Source organism: Arvicola amphibius, chromosome 3, assembly GCF_903992535.2.
Source record: "Arvicola amphibius chromosome 3, mArvAmp1.2, whole genome shotgun sequence".
Classification (NCBI taxonomy): domain Eukaryota; kingdom Metazoa; phylum Chordata; class Mammalia; order Rodentia; family Cricetidae; genus Arvicola; species Arvicola amphibius.
The window spans coordinates 120031019-120044787 of record NC_052049.1 but is presented as its reverse complement, the minus strand read 5'-3'; the positions used below and the strand labels follow the sequence as shown (position 1 = coordinate 120044787).

Sequence of the window (13769 nt, the reverse complement as noted above, 5' to 3'; positions counted from 1 at the left end):
CGAATCAGAGTGACTGTCTCCCAGTAGATGAATGGTGAGAGGAGGAAAAAAAATCTTCAAAGAATCCTTAGGAGGACTGCAGACATCAGTTTATGCATTGCGTAGCTGACCTTCTCTAGCTTTGCATCTAAGATTATTTAAGAGCGTCTTATTTTCTCCCTTGACACCAAAGGATCTGTAAATCTTTAGTGATCTGTACTCTTAAGTTCATGGTGGACAATATTTGCCTTGGCTGTCATACAAGCACTGTATAGATCAAACAAGGAAACACTAGTTGGTAACATTACGTTTGAAAATAGTGACAAAGACGCCTGTCTGGTAAGGGTCACTACAACCTAGCGATGCAACTGTTGAGTTGCCCCTCTTCATTGTTTGTATTCCTGAACACAAAAATAAAGGTATGGTTGGCTCATGACTGAAATTCAACACTTGGGAAGCCAAACAGGAGAATCATTGCATTTGAGACCAGTCTGGGTGTTCTAGTGAGTGCAAGACAGGACCTGGGCTACTAAGGCCATGTCTCAAATCAAAACAAAACAACAAGACCCCCCCCAAATCTCTCAAAGATTCAAAGATTCATCTGATTATTATCTAGCACATCTGTGTGGGAGCCATTTTTTTTCTTTCTTTCCTCCCTCCCTGCTTCCCTCTCTCCCTCTCTTCCTCCCCCTCTCTTTCTTTTTGGTTTTTTGAGAGAGCGTTTCTCTGTAGCTTTGGAGCCAGTGTTGGAATTTGCTCTGTAGACCCAGGCTGGCCTTGAACTCACAGAGATCCACCTGTCTCTGCCTCCTGAGTGCTGGGATTAAGGGAGTGCACCACCACTGCCTGGCAGGGGCCGTTTTCTTATTCTGTTAGTTACATGATTAGTTGTTTCCAGTCCTGGGACTAGTGTCTCTGAATTGTTTCTCTCTGAGGTTAGTGTTCATAGGCAACAGTCAAAAGAACTGTACTAGAATCAGAATACAGATTCAACAATGAACTTACAAACTAAGGAAAAATAAACCTTGCACATCTGACCATGACCCGAGTTTTGTTGGTTAGACTCCCAGTAAACTCACTGCTGTGGTATAATCCTTCAATCCTGCCATGATATAGATCCTTTAAGCAAAGATAGCACATTGTCACCTATAATCACTGAATGGAATTCAGCAATCCCTTCCTTGGCACCTAACACAGGTATACAAGGCAAGTATGATACTGACATTTATATATTACAGCAACCTCCAGAGACTAAGGCAAGATGGCCCCTATAACAGCAATACTACAAAACCAGTCTACAGAAGTGATCAGCAACTAATGCACATGACTTTGTAAATTACATTAGCAAAAGTTTGCAATGACATCGTATAGAGTTGTAGCACTCAGTGAAGTTTCAAGTGGCTCTATGCCTAAAATACCACCTACTTAGTTCTAACTTAATAAAATTATTTTAAATTGTTATTTTGTTTTAAAAATAACATTTTATTGTTGCTTATTCATTCTTGCATGTATGACAGCATTTAAAAGCAAACTGTCTGAGGGAGTCAGTTTTGCCCTCAGCATGCATGGTGGCTTCCTGTTACCTATATGTCAGAGTACACAAACATTACATAGAAAAGTTTGGTTTTAATTACTCACACCACTTGAAGTGCTCACCTATTCAGGAGTGACCTTGCTGACAAAGGACTGCACAACATGATGTGCACAACACACACTGCACAGGATCCCACAGGCAGAGAGTGGTTTATTGTTAGAGGACTAGAAATGGATATCAGACCTCATTTTAACTGCGCTATTTGTTAGAAAGAAATTAGTAACCAATAAATATTTTCAAATAAATAGCTGAAATAAGGTAAGTTATAATCTACTTATTAGTGATTCCTCAGAACAGTGGGGCTTTTAATTTCAGGCCAGCCTAGACCACATAGTGAGGCATTGTTTCATCTCATAGGCAAAAAAAAGAATCCTAAAAACAAATGAAAATTTGGCTAATGAGCTAGTAAAGGGGATTACTAGTTAGTTGGTAAACTAGCCAATGAAGACTTCAGAGTTAAAATGGGTGAGTGTCACTTTCTTTGTGGTGCTAAGGGAATTCTGGGACAGAGCAGATGTTACATGCTCGGGGATGGGTGACAGTGCACCACTATACCACACACAGTACTCTGTGTATAGAGGCAGCCTTGTCATCAGAGCAGGGGTAGGAATGACAACAGGCAACCCAAGCCTCTGAAAAACAAATCGTCACGAGGAATTCCAGTGGATCCTGTTCTCTCATGGGGAAGAAACCCCCAATAAAAGGCTTGGCAAGATCTGCTCGTAAAGTGAAAAAGCCAAGAGGAAAAATATATGTTTCCCAACTACAGTCCTTAGCACAGCCCAAGAGAAAAGATCCCATTGTCTAGCTCATAGTAAACACTTGATAGAGTAACATTTAGGCTTAAGATTATAGAGCAGAGGGCCAGCACTCACCGATAAGTGGGTATGGAGCTGCTTCTTTTCCTGAATTCACCCACAGCTGGTAATCTCTCTCTGAGCCCTTGAGATCAAGAAACATCAAAACAAATCTTACATTAGGTACTTGAATGGGGGAGAGTTTGGGCATTTTATGTTATTTAGATTCATGGGGTACATATGGTTTGGGGGATAGTAGTGCTTATTCCTACAGTCAAATCCTAGTCTATTCAAAAACAGGATCCATCACTAGTGGTCCTCCCGTGCCCACAACCCCTGTGTTGACCTAGAACCCCACAAAGTGCAATGGAATTAGACCCTTCCTATCAGTGGTCCACAGAGTGTGACAGCCTAAGCAGCCCTTCCACCAAGGGTATGAGAGTTCCTGGTACTACAAGGCTGATCCTGACTTCTGAGATTCTCAGACTGTCTCAGAGAATAGCATCCAATGTGTCCCTGCAATACAACCTTCTTACCCAGAAAACCATAAACAGGGCTGTCTGTGAGACTAAAGTCAGGTCACAGAGGCCAGTGTTTAACCCAGTGGTTTCTGAACAGGAGAATAACCAAGAGGCTTTCTGGAGGTGGATAGCTAGTTGCATTGACTTCAGTTTGAACAACTCCATCCAGTCCTGGGGACAGAAAGGATAAGAATTCTCTCTAGAGAATAGGCCCAGTCATGGAAAACAGTAAAATCATTCACTAGTGATTGATAATCCAGCAATACTAAAAATCCCTCTCGAAAAAAAAGGATATTGACTATGTGGACTTTGTTGAATCCTTCAGGAGGAAGAAGGCAAAATTCTCATGTGCAACTGGAATAGAGGTACCCAAGTCTGTTGGAAGCATTTCATTGCAACTTTATTAACTTGTAACTTTAACTTGTAGCTAAGTTAAGGCCCTGGCCTTAGGGTTCTTAGGGTGTTGGCTATTGTATATACCATACATTGCTCCTGGCCACAAGTACATGTACACACAGAAGAGGAGCAATCTAAAAAAAAAAAAAAACAAATTTTAGGCAATGTCAGAAACATTGCATGCTATCTTTTAGAATGGATGTAATAAAATAATCTCAGTTCCTAATTACATTTTTTTTGGCATGAGCAGATCAGACTTTAAAGGAGAAAACTGAGAAAATGCACCATCAATTAGTTAATCTTCCGTCTTAACTTAAAATTGTGCACTCTCTTCTAAGGTATGCTTATGTAGGTTAGAAATCAATGTTGAAATACCAACTTTAACCCAGTGCATATAAAATTTAATTACATTTTAACTATATTACTAAATTTTACTGATCATATTTTTTAATCCCAAATTTTGGTTGCCTTGAATCATTATGTGATGTGGGATTCCCCTCTGTATGCTTTGAATATGTTTTATTCCCATTGGTTATTAAAAAATCTGCATTGGCCTATGGCAGGGAAGAATATAGCAGGTGGGAAATTTAAGCAGAGATAGAGGGAGAAAGAAGGTGGAGTCAGGCAGGCACCATGTACCCACCAGAGAAGTAAGATGTAATAAACCACAAGCCTCATGGTAAAATATAAAATAATAGAAATGGGTTAATTTAAGATGTAAGAGCTAGCTAGAAATATGCCTGAGCCATCAGCCAAACAGTGTTGCAATTAATATAGTGTCCGTGTGATTATGCAGGTCTGGGTGGCTGGGAAATGAAAAGACAGTCTCCTTTTATAATTATGGGCTTAGTAGTCTGGGTGAGAGCAAATCTAAAACAAGCAGTAATATGATGTCTTAAGTGTAGCATGTCATAATAAAGTTTTAAAAATGTATTACATTTACTGTGTGTGCACATACATGTGCAAGGGCACTCACACTAGAGCAGTGTGCCAACAAACGGAGGCCAGAGGACAACTTCCAGGGGTGAGTGCTCTCTTCCTCCCAAGTGCATCTTAGGGATGGAACTCCAGTCATCAGGCTCGGCAGCGAGCACCTTTGCAGCTGAGCCTCCTGATGGCTTATATCATAGCATGTTTACAAATAAAGCCCCACAGTTAACAGAGGAACTTTCCATGGGGTGCTGGCAGGGGTGGGGGCAAAGGGAGGAATCTCCAGTTCTCCCTGATCTCATTCTCAGCATTCTGACTGTTCCCACCAACAACGTTCACAACTCACTCCAAAAACCTCCTAAGTGTCAGGTTCAAAGTGAGACAGACCAACATGGTCAGCTCAGTAATGCTCTTCAAGTCTATGACAGAATTCAAAGCTGCGCTTTTATTTACTAATTCTTAAGAGGAACCAGCTGTCATCCTCAGGACTTGAAGCCAGTCAGCACAAAAGCTATGACAGAGCAAAACCTTGGGAACTGGTAATCATCTGGGGATTGGGTCTTAGGATAAAAGCAGCATCACAAGATTAAGGAAGTGATGGACAGTCAAACAGTGGTAAGGGAGTAAAGGAAGTTACAACTTTCCTATGAGCCTTTCACTAAACTTTTGGTGTATGTATGCAGGACCTGTGATAAAAATGTGTATGATTACTCTAAGATTCTAGTTTAAACATGATGGTCTTTAGGTCTCAGAGTTGGTGAGATAGAAGAGTGCCCATATTCATGATAACATACAAGCTTTCCTGCTTTTTACACTGGGGGGCAAAGGTAACTTTTTTATTGGTTGTATCATGATGGAAGGGATCATTCTTACATCTAATTTACTAAACATTATTTTGAATATAAAATACCAAAGTTTAAAAGAGTATCTAGGTGGTGGACACAACGGAATCAAACTCTCTAACCTGGGCTAACCTGGGCTACACAGTAAGACCGTGTTATATAAAGAAAAAAATCTGGCAGGAGTAACTTACAGTTATCCCCAACATTTGTAGTGCCATGTTGATAACTTCATTTGCTGTGTCTGAGTTCATTACTGTTATAGTTTTAAACTGTAGAGGAAAAATACAGACACCAATGAAGAGTTTACAGCTGGTGAACAAATCACTGTCAGGCGATTATCCAAAGGTGGACGCTAAGCTCCCATGTGGACAGAGTGGAGCACAAGCTCTCCTAAGGACCACTTTCATTCTCTGGTACATTATGGACATGAATAACTCATTCCTTTCTCTTAAAGGATGTGACCCACAAAATAAAAGTGCTTCAGAAAGCTCCATGAGAGAATGTGAACCCCACTGCCAGTCTTATACACACACATACACACCACCAAGGATATTCCTTTGTTCTGTTGCTACAAGGGCATTTCTACAGCCCAGTGGGAATAGTGGCAGGGACAGAGCTGAGCCTCTTCCTGTTGAGTGCTGTTTTCATAGTATGGGTTTCATTTATTTTATTTTTGCTATGAAATCAGTTAAGAAGAGGCCAGGATGGGAACTGCTTACTAAAAGGATTTAAGGTGTGCAAGTAAGAACTTCCTAAGTGTTTGGTACTGGAGCTACTGTGGTTTGCAGTGCTACAGTCCTCTGGTGGCTTAAAACAGATGAGCCCACGAAAAAGCAAAGGTGCTAGGAAACCCATTCTGTCAACTGGATAGGGCCATATACTGTAGCTTTCCACTAACAGAAAGACATCTGAGATGAAGAAGAGAGAAACCAACTACAGCATCAACATCCAGAAAATGCACTGGATTCCAAGAGGCTCACATATAATGCAAACTATTGAAAATGAGCGTGGCCACACACTTAAGTACATATGAAAATTATTAGAAAAAACTAGGAACTAGTGCTCTGGCCTTTGACACAGGGCTTACTTACACAGTGCAAATAAGTTGCATAAGTGCAAATAAAATAACATAAAAGAAAAAAGGTGAGGCCCACTGATATTTATCACTTGTCTGTCTGCGACAGAGTTTTCAGCTATCAATTACCTGACAGAACAGACTATAATTCAACCAGTTTTTTGAAAAGCATGTACACAGATTTCATGAGTTTCTTTTACTCCCAAAGACTATACCAAAAGGCTTCGGAGTCCAAAAGGGAGGACTGGGAAGACCCAATGGCTGGCATCTACCATAGTGGCAGAAAAATGGCACAAGCCAGGCTTCAATCTAAAACAGCATTTAGAAAAGTCTCTGCTGCCTCTCCCCAAGTTTCAAAATCCAACCATTCAATTTAAGAAACTCTGCCATAAATTCTTTAACACAGCAAAGTGCTTATGTTCTTGTGTAGCTAGTGTCAAAGGTGATTGTTTTTACGTTGGGTACATTTAAACTCAGCACTGTAGTTATGGGAGTGCATCTCCCTGCAAGCCTTTCTGGGGGATAGAACACACAGCACACGGTGATTCTTGTCTAGCGAAATATGAAACAGACAAAACTAAAAATGTGTTGAGTTTAGCAGAATTCATCAATGAATTACTTACAACTTAAGCATTACTTCCATGAATGCATTCCTACTGGGGGTTTACTCTTGATGTGTGAGTCCCCAACAGAGACACTACCCTGACACCCATGCAGGGAAAAACCTGAGAATGTCATTGTACCTTGACTTACCCATGACTGCATCTCGAATCTTTTATTAAAAAATGAGTGGGACATCAGTTGTTTGAACATGTTATTTTCCATACTTAAATGTGATAAATAATGTAACCAATCATATCAAAGCAAGCAGAAACACACGAGGGATTTTGCTGTTTTGCTTTTGATTTCTCTCTTTTCCTGGAGGAGGTCTGGGGTTTCTTAGTCCAAAGATATGAGTACATCCTTTAAGTAGTGAGAACTGGCCCTTAAGAGCTGGGCAGAATGTCTGTCTAACTTTCGTTTCTTTGACTAAAACAGAACCCTCACAAACTACATTGCATGAGCACAGTGACTGTGACCAAGAGCTGCTGTGTAGTATTACAGTCCACAGCATCATGAAAAGACAAGTTCCCATCTTGTTCATGATTGATAACGGCTTGGCTCCTAGGTTACAATTTCAGCCAACAATGAATATATAACTGAGGCTAACAACTTGATATTTATCATAAAAACATGGCGATCCAGAGATAATGTCACCTCTAGCTCATCCATTTCTTAATCTCAGGATTTAATTCATAAGAATTCAGAGAATGAGTTTTCAAAACCACCCAACTGAAGTGACAACTTGGAAGAACTACTTAATAACAAATGCCTCCTACGGAGTCGCTAAAAGCTCCAGCAGCTGCTCCTGAAAGGACCCAGACAATACTCATGGCATGAGAAGAGATGTCTGACAAGCAATGTTCTGGCCAAGGGAGAATGTTAAATACTGCAGTTAATATGAACTTTCCTTTCTTCATTCTCTCTAGCATTTGCTTTTCATGCATATAAAGACACACCTAGATGTACAAAAACCCTACCATGGTCCTTCCAAATGCCTGCCTTCTGTAGCATGCACAGTGTGTTGGCCTGCCTCCTCTTTTCTTCATCCACAATGTTTACTACCTGATTCAGGGACCTGAAATTTAATTTTCTGACTCAGAAACACTTACGTAGGCACAGTTCCCAATGTCCTTGGCGAAGATTTTGAGGGGAATGCTCTTCGGATAGTCCTTCTCTTTTTCTAGAGTGATGTATCTAATGAAATGAAACAATCCAGAACACTGAGTCAGATGGGATTCACCAATGATTCATAAAAAAAATCAACCTATTTTGATAATATTGTCAATATACTTTTATGCTCTTTTTTTGGAGTGAGCAGAAGGACATATAAAAGACTCAGCACAATCAGATTATATGATAGGCTAAAAGAGAATTTTCACCCAGGTCATTAGGCATGGACCCCAAAACAATGGGACATCCATGACAAGGTGTTGGAGGTACACCAGGTACCTGTGAGTGATGGTTTGTCCTTCCAGCCTTCCTTCCTCCTCTGAGCAGGTCTGCACCTTGCTGGGGAGTTCCTGACTACATACTACTACCATACAATAAATTCCCTTCTCATTTGGCTGCCTGGCATGGTGTAAATCTTGAGTATCCTATGGCATGGGGTGAGCAGAGGGAAAAGGAAGAAGGGAAGAACTTTGCCTCTAACTGATAAACTCACGGTGGCCATTTTATTTGGTATAGTCAAAGGTAGGGATAATAACCAAATTTTGAGATTCTTTGAATAAAATCTTGCAATTATGAGGAATTAAAATGCACTCTGAAGGAATGACTACCTCCAATTGGCAGCCTGGAGACTACACAGAGAGAAGACATAAGCAATTCATTTCTTTCTAATGTGCTCTAATCTGTGACCCCGGTGTTCCCCTTCCTAGAAAGAAGTCCTTGTAATGAGAGAATGCTATTTACAGTATGTTCTAGCGGGTGTACAACCCGAACAATAGATTATTTTGCAGATAAATGTCGATTTCCATTAAAGGGAAGAAGGGGCATCATCAGGGTCAATCTCTGTAGTAACACCACAGGTTAATAACATTAAAAATATGTGCGTTGGAAAAATACCTCTGAAGGAGAGAGAGCCATTTGTCCTTTTGTTCTGGAGAGCTGCAATCAAAGAAAATGGGAGAGAAATAAACCATAGAAAATACTGAGACCACCATTTTAAAGCCCGACAATTCAGGTAACTGCATCAACAGCATGGCATCGTGCACACAGCTGTACATGTACACTGCAGCCTCACATAACCACTGAGGTTCAGGTAACTGCATCAATAGCCCTACATCACAAACGCAGCTGCGCATGCAGGCTGTGAGCTTCGTGTAACCACTGAGGAGATGCTCCAGGTGTTTCAGCCCCCTGGGGACGATCACACGGTTCATGGTTTATTGAATCCACTCAGGTGGATCCAAGGCAGACGTATTTTAATATGCCACTGCTCTTTCACCTACGGTATCAGGTCGGGGACAGGGAGGCTTGTTTGTTGGAAAGAATATCTAAGTTGAAAACGAAATATTTGGTTTTAAAATTTTATGTAAGTTAGATGATTATGGGCAGCCACTTACCCAGAGACTCAGTTTTCATACCTGTAAAATCGGGTTAATTATTCTCTGCAAGTGCTTTTCTTTCAGCTTAAGTTGTCATTCATAAAAATATAAAGTACGCTTAATATCAAGATCAAAGCAAGATTCGGCAGATGGATGGAAGAGCCTTGGCCCAGAAGTCAGTCTTCTGTCAGAAAACATGTTTTTCATCTCATATGCACAAGGCAAAGTGTAATTTAGTAGATTTTTCAAAGGAAACTTATTTTTAATTACTAAAACCTTTTGCTTAATATGAATGTATATACAATTAATATGTTCTATCGCCAGTGCTGAATTTGATTTTTAATTTTAAAAATTCAGCCAGTTTATTCTTATGTGAACCTGTCAGTCACAAACTTTAAAAGTAATATTTCTAGTCTCTCTAGCTGAAAACATTTTCTTGTTCCAAAAAAATATTAAATACATATTTGTAATTTGTTTTAACTTTATTGCTTAACTATCTTCATATAAGCAGTCTTTCAGGGTTGGCAGTCAGATGGCATATTATGTACTCTTTTGTCATGAAACATAACATTTGCATAGTTGTGTATGCTTGTGTGAGTATGTGCCACATGTATGTGGGCGCCCACAGAGGCTAGACAAGGCTGTGGGATCCAATGGATAGTGTGAGTCTTGGAAAACTAATTTACACTTTTTTTTTTGGTTTTTCGAGACAGGGTTTCCCTGTAGTTTCTAGAGCCTGTCCTGGAGCTAGCTCTTGTAGACCAGGCTGGCCTCAAACTCACAGAGATCCGCCTGCCTCTGCCTCCCGAGTGCTGGTATTAAAGGCGTGCGCCACCGCCGCCCGGCTAATTTACACTTTTTAGTGTGGTAAATATGCTAGTGATTACCATATCTCTATAGGTAGCAAATCAGAACTGAGCATACAAAAGTACTTTGTCACATTATCTGTGTCACATAAAAGCTATTTATTTAAAGAGATGCGAATAAACAAATCATTAAAAACTACCCTTTATTCAAACTTAACTGTCAAGTTTGTAAACAGTGATTCAGTGAAGGTGTTTTCAAAAAAATTCCTAGACACTACGAATGGAAGGTTCCTAAACCAACCCTAGACACTACGAATGGAGGGTTCCTAGACAAACCCTAGACACTACAGATGTGAGGGTTCCTAGATAGATCACTGGATTCTACTTTTACAACCCCATAAATTCTTTTTCTTCCAATTGTTTTCACAGAACAAAAAACAACCACCAGCTAAGCCAAGGTGAACTACTCTTTTAGTCTCCAGTATTTATCACTGATTTTTACATATTTTAATCAAATAGCCTTCAGATGGAAAGCCAGACATTTGAGTACTTTTACTGGCAAAGGAAGAGTTACTTAATACTCAATCAGAGCAGGGTACTTTCCTTTAAAATGAGGCATGAAATTGGTAAAACCATTTCTTTGTCCTAGACAGTGTTACAGTATCTGAGGGAAGCTTAAGGACAAGCCATGGTTCTTACCTGAAAGTGGCCACAAAGTTCACTGTGGGCCAGCCCAGGACAAAGGACCTCAGGGCATTGGTGTTGCCCTCTCCCACTTCGTCCACACAGCTTGCTGTCCACATGTCAGTCAACTTGATTTTATTTTTTATCTTAAAATTGTTGTTATATCTAGTGAGATAGAAACAAAAACGGATGCTCTTGTTATTTTGTTTCTTGAGTTTTACAGGAGGTTCTGTATTTGTTAAGAGAGGGCAAAGAATGTCTTATTGTCCCTATCTCCTGTCCCTGGAACACCAGGTTCTAACATGGACGGTTATTTAGATCTTTCAAACACTGAACAAACTTAGTTCTCATGCCTGCATTAATGGCAGCAAATATCTAAAAAGTGACTGTTTATGATGAGTACTACATTTGGGTCAAAACCCAACTTAAGTTTATTTCTGTCATAAAAGTTAATTACCTGTAACTTGCTTACTTTCAAAATTATTTCAATGAATAGACATAAAAATACAACCTATAAAATGTTAAGCACTTCCAACTTAGATACTGAAAATGAGCCTGGGAACAGAAAAAAATACCATATACTTTCAAATAGAATGGTTGTTAAGACTGTGGCTTTAGAAGTACAGATTACCTTAAATTTTACTTCTTAAGTGTTTTCCCCCCAATAATTTTCTAGTATATTTTTGCAAACACTAAAAATTTATAACCAAAGAGGAACCTAAATTAGAAAAGAAAAGAAAACCACAACAACAACAAAATAGAGTAGAGCTAACACAATTAGCATTCAGCTCTGGGGACCTAGAATGTAAACTACCTTAAGAAGGCTGTGCTTGCTTTTTGACAATTCCTTCCTAGTCTTCCTTGGAGCGTTTATATTAACTACAATATATTTTGACCTAATTGACAGATTTAATACTCGTGATGGGTCTGAGACTTAAGTAGTTAGAAGGCATTGAGAACTATGAGGAGAAGGCCCAGGGAAATGGATTTCCTACCATTCAGACCATCTGAGAAATAAATGCTGAAATGAAATCGAAGACACAGCACATGGACAGCCACCCCCAGTTCCTCTACCACAGAGAATAAAAAGCTCAGTGAGAGTAAGGTCTTTGAAGGAGTGATGTGTAAAGGGAACTAAGTTTCTTTGTTTCTATTCTTGTCTTTACTCCAAACCATTGTTTATAATGAGTAAATATTTAAAAACATGAATCACATTATGGCATTCCCCAACTGAAACTGAAAATTCCAAACTCCTTATGATTCTAAACTTCTGAAGTGTCCCCTAGTAGTCCCTGCTTCTCGATGTAATCGTGTAAAGTCCCCTTCCGTCTGTCCCCCAGGTTGGTCTGTGCGGCCAATGGCACAGTCAGGAATGACAGTGTGGTCACTTTTGAAAGTGTTCACGGAAGGAAGCAGGGTGCCATGTTACGAGGGGTACTGTGGAGGAGACCCAATGAAAGGAAACCAACAGCCACTGAGGACCTGATGCACTAGCTTCCAGATGAATCCTCCAGTCAACCCTCAGGGTTAGGAGGCTTGAGCCAGAGCCACCCACTTAAATAATCCTGAGTTCTGACTTGAACTCCATGAGACACTGGTAGTTTTAAACCGGTATGTTTCGGAGGAATTTGTTATTTAGCTCACCCTCTCAAAGTCTTTAATGGCTAGTTGCCTTTTATCTTTTAATAATTCTTCGCCCTTCCTACTTCAGTGTCTAAGTTTTGCTCCTAGTATTGGCCACGATCTACAGCTCTTCATACACACACTAAGAGGCAAGCTGTTACATCACTTACCATAGAATGTCGGCTTTGGAGGAACAGGGGCTATTCCCGTCATATTCTTCACTGCCCCTACTGTGTTTACTCGAGCTATGGCACAAACAGGACCTAAACTAACACTTAATAAGCAACTTAAAAAAATACAAGCACCTCATTAACGATACTAGCTAGAGGGGCTGGAGAACTGTCTCAGTGGTTAGGAGCACTGGCTGCTCTTCCAGAAGCCCCAGCTTCAACTCTCAGCACCCACATGTTCGCTCACAACTGTATGTAACTCCAGTTCCAAGGGATCTGATGCCCCCTTCTGACTTTCATGGGCACTGCACGCATGTGGCAAAACACCCATGTGCAAACATGAACACAGTTTTTTAAAAAGATATTAGGCATTTAATACATGCCAGACATTCTTACAGTAAGCACCGAGTGGAGAATGTGGTCTTTGTCAGAGGAAATTAAACTTTTTAATGATTACTCACAGTATATACAAGTCACTTACTTGATTTTGGCTGCAATAAACAGGTCATTGAATAGGAAAAGATGCCGCTCCTGCCTCTGCAGGCCTCTTTGAAGTTCCACTGGACCATCAATCAGCAGAGTCCTACTGGAGCACATGAATGATGACAGAAATGCACACGTGTCGATGCTAGCAGAGGGGCTGTCTCTGAAACAGACCGCAGGCAACAATCCGTCAGACGCTCAACCACAAGACAAAGGTTTCTGTAGTCATGACTGACAGTTGTTTATGAAACATGGGGCCCATTAAAGTAATGGCTTCGTGTCTCCGCTGGTCTCACCGCTGCGTCTGTACCCAGCAGTTTCTTACTGCTTCATTATGAAAGTATCTTAAGATTGAAATACCTTTATAATAAGCAGATGTACAATCCAACCTATACATTAGCATTAACATTTATCACAGCGGCTCATCAGATCCTAGCTCAACTTCTTACTGTGGGGGCATTAATTAATTTCCTTCTCGGCATTTCAGCATTAGCCACTTTGGAGCATGTGTGTCATTAACTAGAGACCAATATTTTCTTAGAATTTGTCTCAATTAAAACTTAAGATTTATGCAAGAATAAAATACACGAGATCAAATCTTCAGTGCATATACACCAAGTTTTGGCAAATGCATTCACTTGTGAAATCTGAACTCCTAAACCAAGACACAGAAAACCATCACCCCAGAAGGTAACCTTCTCTCGTCAGTAGATAGTTGCT

At 40.2% G+C, this 13769-nt stretch overlaps 1 protein-coding gene across 1 annotated transcript in view; it reads right to left on the bottom strand.

The window, feature by feature from the left end:
- Arhgap20 (Rho GTPase activating protein 20) overlaps nucleotides 1-13769 on the bottom strand; it is an 80007-nt gene that overhangs the window by 19733 nt on the left and 46505 nt on the right. The window contains exons 3-8 of the mRNA XM_038322217.1: nucleotides 13048-13212; nucleotides 10789-10938; nucleotides 8802-8843; nucleotides 7847-7931; nucleotides 5251-5328; nucleotides 2449-2515 (exon numbers count right to left, since the gene is read on the bottom strand). Coding sequence (XP_038178145.1) covers nucleotides 2449-2515; nucleotides 5251-5328; nucleotides 7847-7931; nucleotides 8802-8843; nucleotides 10789-10938; nucleotides 13048-13212 — 587 coding nt within the window. The remainder of the gene's footprint in view (nucleotides 1-2448; nucleotides 2516-5250; nucleotides 5329-7846; nucleotides 7932-8801; nucleotides 8844-10788; nucleotides 10939-13047; nucleotides 13213-13769) is intronic.